This window comes from Silurus meridionalis, chromosome 26 (genome assembly GCF_014805685.1).
Source record: "Silurus meridionalis isolate SWU-2019-XX chromosome 26, ASM1480568v1, whole genome shotgun sequence".
Lineage (NCBI taxonomy): Eukaryota > Metazoa > Chordata > Actinopteri > Siluriformes > Siluridae > Silurus > Silurus meridionalis.
Window position 1 is genome coordinate 14,737,203 of NC_060909.1, and position 20,998 is coordinate 14,758,200.

General features: G+C 41.2%; 1 protein-coding gene across 5 annotated transcripts in view; it reads left to right on the forward strand.

Moving 5' to 3' along the window:
* Positions 1 to 17,494, forward strand: part of filip1l (filamin A interacting protein 1-like) — a 52,842-nt gene extending 35,348 nt beyond the window's left edge. For all 5 annotated transcript variants that reach the window (XM_046840159.1, XM_046840157.1, XM_046840158.1 and 2 more), the window contains 2 exons: positions 6,075 to 8,811; positions 17,039 to 17,494. In XM_046840159.1, coding sequence (XP_046696115.1) covers positions 6,075 to 8,811; positions 17,039 to 17,227 — 2,926 coding nt within the window. In that variant the 3' untranslated portion in view covers positions 17,228 to 17,494. The remainder of the gene's footprint in view (positions 1 to 6,074; positions 8,812 to 17,038) is intronic.
* The last annotated feature ends 3,504 nt before the right edge of the window (positions 17,495 to 20,998 follow it).

Here is a 20,998-nt window from a genome sequence, read left to right on the forward strand (position 1 = left end):
CTCCGTCAGTGACAGACTGTTACAGAAGGTCTTTTCTCCCTGCTGCTATTAGACTTTACAATCAAAGCTGCTCCCAGTAAAACCAGTCACCAAAATACAACACATTACTTTTTAGCTGTGCAATAACATTACCTGTGTGCAATATTACATGCAACATGTGCAATATTACCTGCAATATGTGCAATATTACCTGCAATATGTGCAATATTACCTGTGTGAAATACTACCTGCAATGCGTACGTTTTTTCTTCCCTTATTGTATTTATACATTGTACTGTGTATATACTGTATATTATAGTATGTGTATATTCTTTTTATATATTTGCATTTATTTTTATTTCTTTCATTTGCTGCTGTAACAAAGAAATTTCCCCACTGTGGGACAAATAAAGGTATATCTTGTGTCTGTTCACCGCTGACCACAAATGTATGTCATAGCAGTATATTTATTTATATATATATATATGTATATAACTGTGGCAGATGTTGCAGTGCTTTTTAGGATTTGTAATATGAGTGGTGTGAGTGCAAACATAAGACACAGAAGCCTCATTTGCACTTTCGGTCCATTGCTGTGATCAGTCAACATGCAAGAGTTGCCTGTAAACAAATGCAACTAACTGTGGTTTGTCTCTATAAAACAATCAGTTATAAAAGATAAAATGTATTTATCAATTAATATCAGTGGTTACATAGGATACAATCTCCTGTTACATAAAATCCCGGTTAGAGAAACTAGAAAATGATATAAGGAATTGAGAACTCCTACTTGTATATTTTTTGCCTTTTTTAAATTTTTGTTTAAGAATTGTATCCTAATGTCATAATTTAATTTACAATGTCTTGTCACTGAAAAAAGAAATATTTTCTTTGTTTAACCTCACCATTTGAGCTTTCCTTGTGCTTCAGGTTAGAACATATCTTGTTCCCTTTGAAATACTTGAGGGGAATAAAAATAAATGTAAATCTTAAGTAATAATTTACCATCATAGAGAAAATGGAACAAACCAGTAAAAACAAAATCACACTCACAGACTTTAGTATTTTTTATAGAACTAAAATTATGCAATTATTTACATAGACTTCAAAATAGACTTTAACAAAGATAAATGATGGATTCTTTATGGAAATACATCTATGTGATATGGTACAACAGTGCATTAAATATATTTGCAATATAATATAAAGTAAGAAAATAATATATTTACAGTAGAATAACAATATGAATAACTATAAATAACAGTCAATAAAATAATACACTTAAAAAATGAATTGTACATCAATTATAAGAGACGATTCCAAGTCCGGCTGCAAAAGGAGGAGGGTGGGCTTTCAGCTGGCTAAAAAACAGCTACAGAAATGGCAAGTAAGCCTTCAGTGCCTTTTTGCCAAAAGTGCCTCAGGGCAGGGGAAGAATTAAAAAAAAAAAAAAAAAAAAAAAAAAGCATACAATATGTCAAGTCAAGTTTATTTCTATAGTGCATTTGATCTTTTGGCAAGTTGGTCTTATTAGCTATATTTAATAAAATTTACTTAAACAACTTGTGCATTTAATGCTCAAGCATGTCTTGCACAAACATGGTTTTTCACCGAGTCATTATGTCAAAATAGTAGGACAAATGCGGGTGTTACCAAACATTAATTAGGGTTCCATTACATTTAGGTTTATTAAAACCAGGTTGCTATTGTTTCTTAAGGTCATATTAAATATTTGCCACTCTATTTTTTACTGTTTCTTTTTCTGCTTTTTAAAATACTGCATACACATTATATATATTGCGTATTCTACTAAAGACACTGAGAAATGATCATGCATGGTCATCGTACCATTGCTGAAACAACAAAAATAATAGTGGCCTTTTGACTTTCGCACAGTACTACCACTGTATATCTTTTGATCTCGAACACAAATGTTTTTAGTATGACAGGAGCATAAACAGCCTCCCTTTTCCAACTTACTTTTAGATAAGACTGTATGTGTGTTAAAACTATAGCATATTTTTACTGAGACAAATTGAGATCTCAAAACACATTTACATTTTTCAATTCAGAAAGCACACTAATAAAAGAAAATAAAGATGTATTTGTGAAAGATGAATAGATCAATTATGTTGGGTCACAAATGTTATGTTGAACTCCTTCAAATGTAAGTAAATTTTCTATTGTAAATTTCCATGAGCAGGAGCTCACACTTCTCTTTCTGCTAATTAATTAATTTGTATTTTGAAAATACTAAAAAAATACTTTTGCAAAAGAGCATGACATTTCTTTACTAACCTTCCATTAATTAGCCTGTTTGAGCTTTCCTTCACCATTACACTGAACCAGTTGATCAAGTAAACAATGTTCAATGTCTGTGATGTCCCAGATGAAGGTTAGTTTTAAAGTGACCAACAGTTTAATGTTTAATGTTAACAGTTTACAAATGACTCATAATATATTATGTGTCAGGCAGTCATTCATGCAACGGTATGCAAAATCATGATCCTACTAAACAGCTAATTCTTTTAAGGTACAATATTCGGCAATCAAATAATTATTTTCAATTTTCAATTAATTGAAAGATGGCAGCCTGCACATTTCTTAGATAAGATAAGATAAGATAAACCTTTATTCGTCCCACAGTGGGGAAATTTCTATGTTACAGCAGCAAGACAAAGAAATAAAGATAGATGCAAATATATATAAAAAAAGAAGAATATACAAAAAAATAAAAAACAGAAATAAAAATAAATAATAATAACAATAATAATAATAATAATAACAAAGAAATAAAAATAAATGCAAATATCTAAAAATAATATACATATACTACAATACCAGTATATATACAGTACAATGTAATAATACAAATAGGAAAAAAAAAAAAAAGTACGCTTTTTAAGTCATGTTTTTGAGGTAGTATTGCACGTAAATTGCTGGTAATATTGCACATAATATTGTACCTGATTTGTTTAATAATATTTCACACAGATAAAGTTATTGCACATCTTAAAAAGTAATAGCAGTGTTGTATGTTGGTGACTGGTTTTACTGGGAACAGCTTTGGTTGTACAGTCTAATAGCAGCAGGGAGAAAAGACCTTCTGTATCGCTCCTTCAGACACTTGGGATGTATTAGTCTGTTACTAAAAGAGCTGCTCAGCGATGTAACGGTTTCATACAGGGGTGGAGGCGTTCTCCAGCAATGATGATAGTTTTGTTACCATCCTCCTTTCTCCCACCTCCTGTACAGTGTCCAGGGGAATCCCCAGGACAGAGCTGGCCTTCCTGATCAGCTTGTCTAGTCTCTTCCTGTCTGCAGTAGATGCTGCTGCCCCAGCAGACCACTCCATAGAATATGGCTGAGGCCACCACAGAGTCAAAAAAGGTCTTCAGTAGCTCTCCCTGTACTCCAAAAGACCTTAGTCTCCTCAGCAGAAAGAGTCTGCTCTGCCCTTTCTTGTAGATTGCCTCAGTGTTGTCTGTCCAGTCCAGTTTGTTGTTTAGGTGAACACCCAGGTATTTGTAAGAGTCCACTCTCACAATGTCCTTTCCCTGAATGTTCACTGGTGATAGAATTTGTTTGTTCCTACGGAAATCCACCACCAGTTCTTTCGTTTTCCCCGCATTTATCTGGAGGCAGCTCCGTTGGCACCAGTCCACAAAGTTCTTTATAAGTCCTCTGTACTCTCTGTCATCATCATTCGTGATCAGACCGACGATGGCAGAGTCATCAGAGAACTTCTGTAAGTGACAGGTTTCTGAGCTGAACATGAAGTCTGCAGTGTAGATGGTGAACCTTGACAATCATCTTCCTTATATCTTTGTCATGCGGGTACAGAGGCGGACGCCGAAGTAGCAGCAAATAAAGTTTTATTCAAACACAAAACACAAGCAAGGCGGAGCCAACACAAATACCTGCTGCAAAAAAGAGATAATCCGGTGGTGCGCTCACAGCGCGGCCCACAACAGTTCAGAGTCTGCAGGACAATCCAAATAACGGAATCCGGGGGAAAAAAGGAAAGTATAATCCCAGGTGCATCTGGAAAGAGACGCGGTCCACTATGTCCGGGTCGGAATCCGAGTCGTGGGGGTATGATCCACGGCGCGCCTGGAAAGAGGCACGGTCCGCACGAAGAGAGAGAGAGAGAGAGAGAGAGAGAGAGTGTGAAACGGTACGTAGCGGGGATGAGCCTATGCAAATACACGGTACGAACTAAGCACGCACGTACGTACGTACGTACGTACTGACGAACACGCTGGGGCCCCTACAGCATACATCCACGTTGGACCATGTACATACAATAAAGGTCCCGGAGCTTGGGTGAATGTGGGGTTTATATAGGCGGTGTGTTTAGCGTGTAGATGAGAGTCAGGTGTGCGTGGTGAGTGCGACGGAAAGAAGCTCCTTGCGGGACATTCCCCGAAGCACCGAGGTCTGATAGCCGCTGAAGGGGGCGTGGCAGGGGATTCCCCGAAGCACCGAGGTCTGACAGCCGCTGAAGGGGGCGTGGCAGGATTCCCGGCACCGAGGTCTGACAGTCGCTGAAGGGGCGTGGCAGGATTCCCGGCACCGAGGTCTGACAGCCGCTGAAGGGGCGTGGCAGGATTCTCAAGCACCGAGGTCTGACAGCCGCTGAAGGGGGCGTGGCAGGGGATTCCCCGAAGCACCGAGGTCTGACAGCCGCTGAAGGGGGCGTGGCAGGGGATTCCCCGAAGCACCGAGGTCTGACAGTCGCTGAAGGGGGCGTGGCAGGGGATTCCCCGAAGCACCAAGGTCTGACAGCCGCTGAAGGGGGCGTGGCAGGGGATTCCCCGAAGCACCGAGGTCTGACAGCCGCTGAAGGGGGCGTGGCAGGGGATTCCCCGAAGCACCGCGGTTTGATAGCCGCTGAAGGGGTTGTGGCAGGGGGATCTCTGACAATCTTCCTTATCCATACAGTTTCTGTTCTGATCTCAACAGGCAACCTACTGAGTAGGCACCAATCAGAGGCAGGATGATTATGATGTCATCATATGGACTTCTTACAAAGTATTGTACAGCATTTTAAAATGACTAAAATAAAAAACAAGTTTCAAATCAAGTATTTTGATATAAAATATGAAGCCATTTTTAATAACCCATTAATATACCAATTTAAAAAGCCTATTTTACATTTGAAATACAACTAGCATAAATATTGCCCATCCCTAGTTGTAAGGATGCTAATATTAAGATGATCTTAATTCTTTTGTGCATAAAGGCTTTTTCTGTCACATTTGTTTACAATGCCAGAGCCTTTAATAGATTTAAACAGACATTAAGGAGAATGTATTCATAAATTTTCTATCTGATTTAGCTTACTGGTTTCACCATCCCCTCTGTCCTAATCTATAGACTATTTATCAACAATAATTTAGCTGATGCTGCTATTCTTTAAGGTGTTTAAAGTTGTATTGTCCATTGTTATTTGTTTGAACATGCATATGGAATATGGTTGATTGATAAGATTTTTTGTTTTGAAATATTAAAGCGTGTAATAAATCACTGTTTTTTGTGTAATAATAATTGAATCGATCCTCTAATATGTGACTCCATGGCCATGTCCGAAACCTACCCTTTTACTTATGTGGTTCTTACAATCTTAAGATTTTGCGCTAATATGTAATGTAAAATATAAATTATTTCTTACCCTGGTAATAAAACCTTTACTTCTGCACAGTTTTCAGTATATATAAACATTACACACTGTAGTAATATTTACATACGAAATTTATCTGCACTTGTCACTTGCACTGCTACTCTATCTACACTATTTAATTGCAGACAATTAAAGAAATAGTAAGGACTGCAAATAAAAACAATGTGAAACATGTGCCTGACCAATTTTGTACCATACAATTTTTTTTGTGTGTGTTACAAAATAAATATTGTCAATAGAATTATGTTTTGTTAGTGGGAACACAGAGTGTTAGTATCCTCCACCACTATATCTGACAGATAATATAGGTAATTTTGCCTGTTGCCTGCATGTACTTTTTTAAATGGACTACATGTTTACAATGGCTGGCATGTTTTTAATTGTATTTTGATGTTGTTGTTTTTTTATTCAGATTGAAACTAATCAGTGATCAAGAAAAGACCTATCAGGAGCAAAGAGAGGAAGAAAATAACAGGAAGGTCACCAATCTGAAAGATGAACTGACAAAACTAAAGTCATTTGCCCTACTGGTTATTGATGAACAGCAGTGTGTCACAGAACAGCTGGCTCAACAAACTGCAAAGGTTAAGGAGCAGCAGGCTGCTGCCAGAGAGGCCCAAGAGGAGCTGAACTCTGCACAGACCAAGGCACAAAAATTGAAGAGCAAGGTGCAGCATTTGGAGGCTCAATTGCATGACCAAGCTGTTCAGTTCCACCAAGAACAGGAAGCCATGAACACCAAACTGACTGATGAGAAAAAACAAAACAGGCATTTGCATCAGAAGCTGTCTACACTTTGTCAACAACTGGAAGAGCTTGAGCAGTCAAACAAGGTCCTTCGTAGAGCAGAAGAGGAACTGCAGGAGCTACGGGACAAAAATAGCAAAAGACAGAGTGGAAACTTTAGCCTTGTGTCAGAATTGGAAGAGTTGAGGAAAAGAGTTTTAGAAATGGAGGGAAAAGATGAGGAATTGATAAATGTAGAGAATTTGTGCAGGGACCTTAAGAGGAAGCTGGAGAGGGAGTCCATACAAAAATGTAGTTTGACAGCAGAGTTGGACAAGTTGAATTACAGAATCATGGAGCTTGAAAACTTAGATGTTGCCTTAGGAAAGAGTAAGCAGGAATGTAGCTCACTCAGGTGCAACCTTGAAAATGAAAAGACAGTTACTAAACTTATGTCTAATGAATTAGATAATCTGAGGATAAGGATCAAGGAACTTGAAGATGCAGAAGGTCTATTAGAAAAAAATGAATGGACATTAAAAGAAGATCTTACAAAATTGAAAACACTAACAGTAATGCTTTTTGATGAAAGGAAAACCATGGCAGAAAAACTAAAGCAACTGGAAAACAAGGTTCAAAACAGCACTGATAAACTTCAGGCTGAACAGGACAAAGTAACAGTAGTTACAGAAAAGCTTATTGAAGAAAGCAAGAAAGCATTAAAAATCAAAGTAGAGATGGAGGAAAAAATGTGCATTGCCACCAAGGAAAGAGATGATTTTCAGACCAAGCTAAAAACTGAGGAGGAGAAAAATAATGCACTTCAGTCAAAAATCAGCATGATGAAGAAGAAGCTTCAGTCATTGGAGGCTGTTGAAAGGGAGTTTTTGAGGGACAAAGCAAAACAGGATCACAGGAAAGGACCTATCCAAAATGGTTTCCAACAAGAAGACAACAAAGTACAAATTTTAACCCAGGAGATAGAATGGCTTAGGAAGAAACTCAAAGAAATGAATGTAGATGAAAATGATCTAAAAACACACACTGAGTTTGAAAAGTTAGAAAAGAGATACGCTAATGAAAAATCTCTTACAGAAGAGTTAGAGATGACAAGGCAGGAGCTTTCTAAATACCAACTGATTGAGAAGGAAAATTTGAACCAAGAAGACATTCTGTATAAGCAACTAAAAGAGGAAGAGATCAAGTCCAGTCATCTGACAAAAGAAGTGGAAGCATTAAAAGAAAAGATACACAATTATATGGGGACAGAAGAGTCTATCTGCCACATGAAAACAGAATATGCAACTCTCCAAAGAAAGCTTACCCAGCAGGAAGTCAGAAATAAGGAACTTGCCAGAGAGAAGGAGAGCTTAACAAGGGAGTTGGAGCGATACCGTCGCTTTAGTAAGAGCCTCCGGCCTGGCATGATTGGGAGACGGTTTTCAGACCTACAAGTCTCCACAAAGGAGGTTCAGACTGAACCAACAGATAGCCATACAACGACTTCTAAAAGCCTTATAGAAAGAGCTGTTGTGAATGAAAAAATGCATGAGAGTAATCAACAGTATCAACCCAATTGTAATAAAATTAATCCAGCTAAATATAGTCCCTCACTCAAAAACAGTAATAACCAAAACAACAATGTGGCACAGATTAGAAATCCAATTTTAAAAAATAAAGAGAAACAGCAGCTGATTAACTGCAACATGCAAAACACACAAAATGGAACTCAGCAAGAGGATGTGTTTCTGAATCCGAGCCAACATCTCCACATCGAGGTGACACCAGTCTGTAGCCAGAACACAGCTACTCTAGAAATTACAAGTCCTACTAAAGAGAATAATCCATCTTTTACCACCACAGCAGTTATCCCAACCAGTGTTTGCACCACAAAACAAGAAATTACTATTGTTCAGAATGTACCAGTATCAACACAGAAGAATACAAGTCCTTCCAATGAAAACTCTTCCATACCTGAACAGTCAATTTCACCTCTTAGTATGCCATATCTCCAAACAGTGATTCCTGAATTCACAACTTTATTGACACCAGACTGTTCAGTGTCACCTACTGACATATCAACAATCACAACAGGAATTTCTGATAGAGCACCAGAGACAAAGATCAAAGCAGGAGACAACGAGTTTTGTGTGACATCACAAAGGCAAAATAACTGGCAAATACATAGGTATAATAGCTCAAGCCAAAGTGTCATCAGCAATGAAGACAACAAAATTCACATTCACTTCGGCATCCCTTATCTCCAGAATATCAATGCCAATGCAGAAGCCCCCAATTCCTGCTATTCTCAAAGAACCTCAGCATTATCCAGTGGAACTCCAGCCAAAGTTAACAGCAAAATTGCAAGTAGCATCAGGATAAAGCCTGCCTCCACTTCAATTACACAGCCATCTCAAATTTCAGTAAGTAGTGTAGAACTGAGCTAGACTGTTACTGCAACCACATACAATTAGGGGTGTAAACATTTATTTGAGATACTATCAATAGGTTGAACAATCATGGATTTTACTGATACCCAGAGCTAGGTTGGATAGTACTTAGTGATAATCAATTGATAGTTTTTTAAATGGATGCTGGATTTAAAAAAACAAAAACAAAAAATCATAACATTCCATATAAAATAGTTCTGAACTTTATAAAAAATTTTTTAAAGATACTGAATTTTGAAAATGAAATGTGAGTGCTGAATGAAATAACATATTAATACATATAATTATAGAATTAATAAATAAATATAATGCTCCAACTTCCCCTAGATGTCCGTACAGCAGCGTCCCTGGCTATCTTCAGGCGACGGCTGAAGACCTACCTCTTCCTGAAATACTTAAATTAGCACTTTACAAGTTTGCTTTGTAGAATTCAAGAGTTATATTTATATAAAGTTTGTAATCTTGCGTACCAGTGTATATTTATTAATTGGTAGAGACTCAAAGCACTTTTGTACGTCGCTCTGGATAAGGTCATCTGCTAAATGTAAATGTAAATGTTCTTGAAGGAATTTTAGTACTGGCCTGACCGGGCAGTTAGCTGGATCTAAGTGGTGTTGTTCCCAGCACGGGCTCTGGAACAGGAACCCGGAATCTCCCCCAGCATCTTAGGCACATAGGGCTTGCCACCCTCGGGCTCTAAGCGACCAATGGAGCAGTCTCATGTGCAGGAGGCTAAGTGGAAGCACATTGGATGCTGCCACCATCAGACCCAGCATTTGAACTGCTTTACATTGAGTGACTGGCCTTACCTCACTTTTTTGACAGCTGCTTAGATGGATTCGGCACAAGCAGGAAACAACTGCGCCCCGCAAAAGGGTCAAATCCCATAGTATGCCTAAACAAGTGGTTTTCTGTGATGGGGAAAGCACACTCTTCTTGGCATTCAGCCCTAACCCTCCTTCATGTGGGCAAGAAAGACATTTTGATGACGGACCACCAGCTGCTCCGATTGAGCCAATTGTCAATATAAATTAGATTGCGGACGCCCCGAAGTCTCAGTGGGAGCAGTGACACAATTTGTGAAGGTGCGGAGTGACACACAATTTGTGAAGGTGAGGAGTGAGAGGGCAAGAGTGAAAGGAAGGAACCAGTATTTGTTAGCTTTAGTCCCAAAAGCAAACTTCAGGAACTTCCTGTCTTGTGTTTCATGACCAGAACCTACTTGGGCTCCACAAGGGTTAACAGACCAGCTTACTAGAAGGAGGGATGCATGAAAGTATGCATCCTTTATAGCTATCGTAATAAACCTATTCTCAGGCCTGATTTGGGATACAACCTAATTCAGGGTCAGCATCTTGAACCTGAGACTCAAAGGTGAGCAGTTCAGTTGATGAAGATCAGTATAGAACACAACCCTTCATCCTTTTGGGAACTGTGAAGTACTGGCTGTAGATCCTGGCCTCTACATGGGACCACCTAAATGGTCTCCTTCCTCAAGAGATTATCTACTTCTTGTTCCATGACTAGAGCCTGCCTGGGCCCCACCAGGGTGGGGCACACCCCGTGAGTCAGGGTGGACGAGACCCGAACGGAATTGACTAGCCTTTGTCTAGAGTGTGCAGGACCCACTGAGACATGTCTGGCAGAACCTCCAGGCTGCTAGATCATCTCTTAAGGGAATCTCGAGACTGACCTCTGGTATGCCTAGAGGCATACGCCCTGGTGCAGCTCTAGGGGCCTCCTGTGAAGTCCGGTACCGGGTGGAACCAAGGAGGGCGTTCGCTGGAGCTGCAGTGCCCTGAAGCTCTGAAAGTGGGAGGGTTAACAAACCAGCTCCCTGAGGTTGGCGGGGCAGGCACTGTATATTGAGGTGCACTGCGCCCCTTCCTGGGGGAGTCCCAAGATGGTCCTGTATCAGGACTTTTTGGCCCAACTCCTTTATTCAAGGTGACGGTCCTCAGACCCATGAGCTCAGGGGGCTTTGCCCTTGTGGATCGCACAGGATCCCTATCATGGGGAGTTACAATGCTATGCTTTTGCAGGGTTGTTGTTGGGGCTGCGCCTGCCTAGCAGCCCCACGAGAGATACCAGGAGCCCTCTTCTGACGCGTCTCCCACACCTAGATCCTGTAACAGGTCAGCCTAATAGGCCTGCAGCACAGCATGATGTGCAGACAGCCTGCAGCTTGACCTGCTAAGGCATAAGCCTTGCCCACCAGTGACAAGGTAGTTTGAATGGGCTTGGTGGGCAGCGCCGGGGCTTTTTAATGATGAGGCAACACCAGGGGAGAGATGGCTAGCCAGCATCTCTTCAACCCCGGGCATCCCATAACCACACCTTTTTCAGTCCAACTATATTAGCCGACACCTTAGGTCTGAAGGGGCGAGCCAAATAAGGCTTTGGCCAAGACCTGGACACTTTGAAAATGGGCAGAGTCCAGCGTAAAGGCAGTGACGTAGGTTGCAGAAAGTGCAGGTCAAGCTTACTGGACGGGCAAGCTTCTGCTGATCGAACTGGCCAATCTAAAAAAAAAAAAAACAACAGTATGATGTATTTTAAAAATGTTCAATTAATAAAGTGTAGGTATATGGAGATGTAAATAATGTGTGCAGGAAGTTGAAGGAGGTTGTTGTCATGCCACCAGATCTTTAGGCTTGAAATTCCTCCAGGGAGGCCTTTTTGGCAAAGATCATGTCATCAGCAAATGAAGTGGCCAAACTGTATACAGTATAGCAGGCAGCACAGGAAACAACCCTAGGGGACTTCAGTGCTGAGGATGAGGTATAGCACCCATAATTCTGGTTTAACTGCAATGAGTCCAGGTGAAAAGTAACAAAGGGGTGTTTCTGACAATTCCTTCAAAGCACTTCATCACAACTGAGATCTATAGTCATTACCTGGCTTGGATTTTGTTTGGAATGAAAAGTAATGGATTGTTTAAAGCATTTGGGGATTACTGACTATTTCAGGAAGCAGGTGAATATCATTTTGAACACTGGTACTAGCTTGTCAGCACAAGCTCTAACACTCCAAGCTGTGATGCTGGCTGATCCACTGCCTTTCTTATGTCATGCTCCATGATGATAAAAGCACTTCCTGCTATGCTAGCACAATGAGGTCTTCTATTGTTGTTTGCCCTGCTAACAGCATTTGCACAGCTACAGCTTTTAAAAACAAGTATAGAATGCTTAGGCAGATGATGTATATAACTAGGGCTGCAACAACTAATCAATAAAATCAATATTAGAATTTGCTGTCAATAAATTCCGGTATTGAATAGTTGGGTATAGCGTGATAGCAAGATAACACAGCCGCATGAGAAATGGCGGAGAGTACAGGTCAACCGGCAGCAGGTTCAACAAAGAAGACTAACCTACCAGTTATGCAGAGCTGGGCTTGTGTGGCATGGAAGTACCACAGTGATGCATGAGCACCCGAAAAGAAAACAGTGGTGTTACAGATGAGAGCGAAACATTAGTACGGTACGCAAAAACTGTATAATCCTATTTTGTAAACTGTTTGTTTGCTAACTTCGGGAAGGTCGCACTGGATCTGTTCTGTCGAGATTTGCGAGCATTCAATTAAAACGGTTCAAACAAATACTAAATCTAAAAGCAGCAACAGCTGCAGTAAACGATTACATTTCAGCCACATTGTGGTTTTTCCTTTTGTTTTGATACTCCAATTCTTTTTTTCCCCTTTTTTAATCAAGCCTGTTAGCCTGCTGCGATTCTCCATTTCATTCTCTTTTTATAGCATTTGTCTACTACAACAGTTCCCACGCCATTCCCACCACTCTCGTAAACATTCTGTCACAGCTTATAAAGATTGCACATAAACCTAAGTGCTATGATTAACTTAAAAAATAATAATAACCGACATAAACAATTAAACTGGAAATAAAGCAATGCTAAAGTAAAGCTCCACACACCTTGGAACATCCCTAAAAAACTTATATAAAGACTTTTGAACAACTTTCAAACAAAACATAACTAGCAGGATCTGTGGAATGGGACTAATGGGACTCGTGCTATGTTTGTTTAACCACCCACTTTGCAGAGGATTCTAATGCAGCCCTTAAGTTCACACATACTGCAGTGGCAGCTCGTGCAGCACGCACTTCTGGGTTTGAGGTGTGTGTTTGCCAACTTTGCAGTACGAACAACAACAAAGTGCAATTAAAAAAAATTATAAATTAACGTGATGCCACAAAAACAGAAGTACAGTACATTCATTGGAATAATTCCATATTCTCAACCATTAAAATATGAACTAAAACCAGAGCTTGTTAAAACGTGTATCAGTTTTTTTATTTTCAGTAATATACTTAAACAACAGTAAACATTTTCACCTTTTATACACTTTGTATATTAACTGTGCTGTAATTAAGCGCTATGACTCAGTCATTTATAAGTAAAAATCCTGTTTGATCAGGCAGACTCTAGTCATGGAACAAGAAGTAGATAATCTCCTGAGGAAGGAGACCATTTAGGTGGTCCCATGTAGAGCCCAGGATCTACAGCCAGTACTTCACAGTTCCCAAAACGATGAAGGGTTGTGTCCTATACTGATCTTCATCAACTGAACTGCTCACCTTTGAGTCTCAAGTTCAAGATGCTGACCCTGAATAAGGTTGTATCCCAAATCAGGCCTGAGAATAGGTTTATTACGATAGCTATAAAGGATGCATACTTTCATGCATCCCTCCTTCTAGTTGAGCTTTATTTTCTTTTATAAAAGCCAGGATTTCAAATCGCAACATTACTCTCATCATAAATATAATCACAGCAGCTACAGTGAGGAAAATAAGTATTTGAACACCCTGCTATTTCGCAAGTTCTCCCACTTAGAAATCATGGAGGGGTCTGAAATTGTCATTGTAGGTGCATGTCCACTGTGAGAGACATAATCTAAAAAAAAAAAATCCAGAAATCAAAATATATGATTTTTAAACTATTTATTTGTATGATACAGCTGCAAATAAGTATTTGAACACCTGTCTATCAGCTAGAATTCTGACCCTCAAAGACCTGTTAGTCTGCCAAAGACACTAGAGACAAAATTGTACACCTCCACAAGGCTGGAAAGGGCTACGGGGAAATTGCCAAGCCGCTTGGTGAAAAAAGGTCCACTGTTGGAGCAATCATTAGAAAATGGAAAAAGCTAAACATGACTGTCAATCTCCCTTGGACTGGGGCTCCATGCAAGATCTCACCTCGGAAGGTTCCCCTGCTTAAACCAGCACATGTCCAGGCACGTCTTAAGTTTGCCAATGACCATTTGGATGATCCAGAGGAGTCATGGGAGAAAGTCATGTGGTCAGATGATACCAAAATAGAACTTTTGGGTCATAATTCCACTAAACGTGTTTGGAGGAAGAAGAATGATGAGTACTATCCCAAGAACACCATCCCTACTGTGAAGCATGGGGGTGGTAGCATCATGCTTTGGGGGTGTTTTTCTGCACATAGGACAGAGCGACTGCACTGTATTAAGGAGAGGAGAGATTTTGGGGAACAACCTCCTTCCCTCAGTTAGAGCATTGAAGATGGGTCAAGGCTGGGTCTTCCAACATGACAATGACCCGAAGCACACAGCCAGGATAACCAAGGAGTGGCTCTGTAGGAAGCATATCAAGGTTCTGGCGTGGCCTAGCCAGTCTCCAGACCTAAACCCAAAAGAGAATCTTTGGAGGGAGCTCAAACTCTGTGTTTCTCAGCAACAGGCCAGAAACCTGACTGATCTAGAGAAGATCTGTGTGGAGCAGATATAACAGATATATCTTTGCAGAAAGGAGGACCGGCAGGGTGATCTCACAATTTAAATCTTTATAAATTTAAATTCATTTTGCTTTAGAATATTTTATTAGTTACATCAGTGTTGGGACTTAACAAGCTTCTTGAATAAAACCCTTGTCCAGAGTACATTTCTGTTTCACAGTCAGATTCCAGTGTTGAATGTACTTTAATTTGAAGGTAGATTAGCACAATCTTGTATGCATTTCTGGATAATACCTTGACTCAGATTTTCTAAAGAAACACATTTCCCTAGGCAGCACTGGTTACAAAATGTGTATTCACCTACTGGGTTGGTGCTAATAGTATAATTACAATGATATTGATGTAATAGTAAATAACTATTATATTATTATATACAATGTATAGTATATTATTTATATTACCCATTCCACATTTAACAACAATTGCACATAGGCCAGTTGTCCTATAAATCCAGAATGACTGCATGTTTTGATCTTTTGTTATAAAATATAATGTGAATTTCAGGAATCCACCTGCCACGCCCCCTTCGGTGGCTGTCATTGCCTCCACGTGCGCCTAAGCTCCGGCTTTAATTGCACACACCTGGGGCTCGTTTCTCACTCATCCCTAGCTCCTATATAAACCCCACATTCACCCACACTCCTGGTCCGTTATTGTAGGTTCATGGTGGTATGTGATAATGCATATGCGTATCCCGATAGAGCTCCGTTCCGCTCCAGAGTTTCCCAGAGAGCTTCGTCCCACTCCAGTGTGTCCCTGAGAGCTCCTCTCCGCTCCAGAACCCCCAGGAGAGCTCCGCTCCGCCCCAGGACCTAGAGGAGAGCTCCGCTCCGCCCTAGGACGTCCAGGAGAGCTCCGCTCCGCCCCAGGACCTCCAGGTAGGCTCCACCCTGCTCCAGGACTGCCAGGACGGCTCCTCTCTCTTTCAGAGTGTCCCCAAGAGCTCCTCTCTGTTCCAGAGCATCCCCAAGAGCTCCTCTCTGTTCCATAGCTTTCCCGAGAGCGCTTCTCCGCTCCAGAGAGTCCCAGAGAGCTACTCTCCGCTCCAGAGAGTCCCCATGAGCTTCTCTCTGCTCCAGGACCTCCCAGAAAGCTCCTCCCAAGTATCGCCGCCTCCAGTCTCTGCTGAGGGTGTCGCTCCGCCCCAGGTCTCTGTGGTGGACGTCTCTCCGCCTCTGGTCTCTGCTAAAAACATTGCTCGGCCTCCAATCTCCTCCAGGGGGCGTTGCTCTGCTCCTAGTCGCCGTGGTAGAGGCCTCTCGGGCTCCGGTCTCAGCCATGGGCGTTGCTCCGCTGCAGGTCTCCGTAAGGGATGTCTCTCCACCTCTGGTCTCCGCTGAGGGCGTCACGCTACCTCCGGTCTTCGCCAAGGGCTGGCTCTCTGCGGGGGCTATTGCTCTGCCCCAGGGCCTTCTCTGCGTCTCCTGGTTCCGCTGCGTTGTTGGCAGGTCCCCTTCGATCCTGGACGACAGGCGGGGTCCTCCTCCAAATGCCCTGGCCCACTGGGCATTCTGTGGGTTGGGGCGTCCGGTGCCGCCCCTTTGGGGGGGTGGTGTCAGGAATCCACCTGCCATGCCCCCTTTGGCGGCTGTCATTGCCTCCACGTGCGCCTAAGCTCCCGGCTTTAATTGCACACACCTGGGGCTTGTTTCTCACTCATTCCCAGCTCCTATATGAACCCCACATTCAGCCACACTCCTGGTCCATTATTGTAGGTTCATGGTGGTATGTGGTAATGCGTATGCGTATCCCGATGCGTACCTTTCCTCTCGGACTCCGCACTCTCTCCACGGCTGCGCTTTCCTTCCAAAGTGCACCCGGGTTACCTCGATCCTTCGGTTATTGTTTTCTCTGCCCTCTCGTTTGGCTGCTACTTTTTCCTTTGCCACCTCTGCGACGCGCTTCCTCCCAAGGACTCTTCACACGGACTGTGGTTTACTAGTTCTAGTTTCTAATTACTGATTGATTTCAGCTGGTGTCTTGGCTTTCCATGCCTTTTTGCACCTCCCTTTCATCATGTGTTCAATACTTTTTCCCTGTGTCATTTCACATTATTACATAACTTAATTTATGCACATATATGAATTGATTTCTTTGTATGCACCTTTAGAAATAGATTTACTGAGAAAAAAAACGCAGTCAATACTTATTTTGCCTGCTGTATATCAAACATGTTTTTTCTTTTACACTTCACTATATCCACTGCTTCATTTTGCTGTATTATAAAAATTACTTTCTTGTAGATTGATAAATGAGACAAGACAAATGTTTGTTCATAGATACTACCAAGTGAAATAATTAAAAAAATAGTAATAAGATGTCTACAGCTTTTAAAAATAGGAAAAATAAATATATGCAGTACATAAAAAAAATTATTTCTTGTATATGTCCATTTCATTAAATAATATTTTTCCCTACAGGTACCTGCTGAAGCATTCCAGCAGTCTGGTCCAACTAGAATACCCAAACCTAAAACCTGCAGTACTCCAACAGGAACAAACTCCAGGGCTGCACTGATACAAAGTAAAGGAACTGCCCAGGTCCCGCCTAAATTGGGGAAAAACCTGTGTAATGATTTGAATACAGAGAACCTAATTACAAAGTCATAATGAATGTTAATTCAGCAATCTTTTTAGAAACTGAGAATAATTTAAGTGATTATTATTTGTTTATTTTTAGAATTATTTGTTAGATAAAGAGCAGATATTTTCCTTGTATGCAATGATCATGAAAAAATAGAGATTATGAGCAAGGCTGTAATTTTCTTTATATTTTCTTGGGTTGAATCAGACCTAGGTTGTACCAGAGGTCCATAATATTTTTAGGGAACACCCCAATCCCAATATCATCCTCACACATTAAAAGACAACATTGATTTCATTAAACTTAAAATCTTATTATATATATATATATATATATATATATATATATATATATATATATATATATATATATATATATATATATATATATATATATATAATTATTTGTTTTTAAACAGCTTCAAACAACTGTCTATCTAGGAATATTGTTTTTGTATTTCTATGTACAATAACCATTAGTATTAAACACAGTATCATTATTATATGTATTATTGTATGTACTATTATTAAATTTTTTTCATTTAATTAACACTTCACTATATTCTAATCATTATATCACTATAACAGAACCACATTATATGGCCAAAATGATATAGACATCTTACCATCACACCCACGTGTGGGTCTTCCCTGATCTGTTCTCACCGAATTTGTAACACAATTTTCTAAAATGTCTTTGCATTGACGTAGCATTAAAAAAGTTTCAGAATAACTACTGGGTTCAAACCTGTTAAATCATGACAATGTCTCTGTGCACAAACAGGTTCATGAAATCCTGAGGCGCCAGGGTTCCTTAGAAAGACATTTAGTGCTTGCACAGGATGACCTTAATTTCACTCTACAATTTTGGATGTGTTAAAACTGGTCTATGTTCCAGCATTACTCATACAACATCAGGGTCTGACATATGGGTATGATTGGTAAGTTGTCCATATACTTTTGGTCAAATAGTAAAATTTTTGGTGGCAAAGTTCTCTGTGACATGGTACCATTAACTAATCCTGATTAAAGATCCACATATGGAGTTTAGGCAAAACTATAATTTATACTGAATTTGTGATACACTAAAAGTTCTGGGTTGTAAAGCTACCTCAAAATGCTTACAACATTATAATCTATTTTGTCCTTTAAGTATAAATAGTGATTTATTGTTTAATCTAATGTCTGATATGTATTTCTAAATATTTTTATACAATCCGAATAATTTTGTTTTGTATTCTAACAATACTTAGAGCAAAAATTTAGGGGCATCAGAATATACACAAAAATGACTTTTAGCTCTTCAAACAGCTTTTTGAAATCGTATGTGACCACTGGGAATCCATAAATTAGTCAATACAGTGATAATTGGAGTATTCTTTGCCTCTCTCATCACTATCTCTGAGAATATTGCACAGCTGTCATTGGAAGCACGTTTTTGTTCCCCTTCAGGAACTCGAGCTGTGCCAACAACCCTTTGGGAACGCTTCCGGGCTGTCCACGCTCTAAATCACATGTGTAATCAGTCCAATGGAAAGCACGGTGTCACCAGGGGGTGACGTCACGACCAGGCAGCTATAAAAGCACATGAAGTGAAAGTGGTGCTAGCTTCTGTTTGTTCAGGGAGTGCTCTGTGTGTGGAGGACATTGAGGTGGTTCCTCCATCAGACAGAGAGTCAGGGTCCTACAGCTGGTACTTCATCATTCCCAAAAAGGATGGAGAGTTGCGTCCTATACAGGATCTACGTCAGCTGAACTGTTTATATTTGAGACTCAAGTTCAAGATGCCCATATGAAGGAGCTGGCCTTATGTGCCTTAAATGTATAGAGAGATCCCGGGTCCTGTCTCAGGGCCCTTTGCTGGGAGTTCCTCCCTGGGACATCCTCTTGTGGGCCCAAGGGAAGCTGCTCTCCACCTGGATGTGGTGGAGCAAATCTGGGAAAGATATTACATAAACAGGTCAGGTGGACCTGTTTATGACTCAATACACATCGCACTGTTCCCTCTGGTTCTTCCTTAGACCCCCAGCCCTCTCTAGGGCTGGATGCCATGGTATAGCTAGCTTCTAGGCACACTAGACACACTAGGCAGGGATTAGTCTATATGCCTTTCCTCCTGTCGTGCTGCTCCCAGGAGTTCTGGAGAGAGTTTGCTGGGACGGAGTCTGTCTCCTCCTGGTGACCCCATGGTGGCCAGGAAGACCATGGAGACCAGGTTTGTGGACCTGGTAGCCCTTCTTGAAAACCGGGCACAGAACGGCACTGTGGAGAAAGTTGGAGCAGCTGTTTGTTTGCTATGGCTCTCCTAAGAGAGGTCTCCCTGTGAACAAGCCAATGCTCAGAAGATGAATTGTGGATGCTATTTCATACTCCAACGAGTTCTCTAGTCTACCCGCTCCTTTCGGGGTCAGAGCTCACTCAACTCAGAGTGTGGCAGCCTCTAAAGCTTTGTCCTCTGGAGTTTTCCTCCAAGATATATGCAACGCTGCGAGCTGGTCCACCCCACTGACCGTTGTCATTTTTTATAGCCTTGACATTAGTGCCACTCCTGGCCCCTCTGTTTCTTGACCTAGCTGTGCACACCCACACTAGGCAGGGATTGGTCAGCCTGGAGTTATTAGACTCTCGCTCCCAAAGCATTGTTTACGCTGCTCGAGTTCTTGAACACTAGAATTACTGACTTTTTATTTTCTGGTGCACGTCCTGAGGTGTTATTCACCCCTGCGGAGATTTTCACAGTTTTTCAGCTCGATTCTCCTCCTGCTTTTGTTGTGCAAACCACCCAACACCTGTGAGGCCTGGCACATTTGCATTTGTTTACTGAGACTGAGAGAGCCTAGTGAGTTCAGGAGACCCACGAGAGCTTGAATTTAAAGCTTGAACTAGCAGAGTTGTCTTCAGCTTTACTGTTAAATTCTGCATATCCTTGTAAAGGACCCTAAGTTGTCGGAGTTCCTCCAGAATGGCCGCCTTACCTTCACGGAGTTGCCAAATCTCTTGTAATGTCATAGGCAGCTTGTCATTGCTTGGTAAACTGTGTGTCTGCCTCTAGTGTAGCCTGGAGATACAGACAGTTTTGATCTGTTCTCCCTCGAAATTCAAGCTCTCGTGGGTCTCCTGAACTCATTAGACTCTGAGGGAGATGGTGAACTACAGTGTGAACTACCAGTGGCCATTCGACATCGTGCAACCTGTCACTCAGCACTGACCATTCAGCAGAGTCACTCAGCAGTGGCCTTTTAGCAGTGGTCACTCAGCAGTGGCCTTTCAGCATGCATTCTGCATCACGCAACCTACTGAACAGCAGCTAAGATAGCAAGAATCACCTCATATGCGATCAGTTCTATACCCAGTAAAGTTGAGTGTTCTGAATCCTGTACAGTGTTTTGACTGACACGCTGGGGCGAGTACAATCCCCTGATCAGCGCACACCAAATAGTGAAAATCCTAACATTTTGTCCTTCGAGCTGGATAGGAAACCTTCCTAACAATTGGTCATGATTCTGTCCATTGTGACTGCATGACTACAGCACAGTGCTGTGCATAAAAGCATACCGACCCAGGCGGGAGAATCATTTCTTCTTCGCATTTTTGAGAACGCACATCAGAATGGCCTTCGTATCACTGCCACGCAGGAAGAACCTCTCCGGCGCAACAGGCTTTGGCCTGGCTTCAGGAAATGGACGAAGCAGACTCTGATAGAGGAGAGATTTCATTTGTTAAGCAGGCCACTGATACCTCCTCAGAAGAATCCTAAAAGGAGACGAAACAAGAACCCAACATGCCTCCACGTAAGAT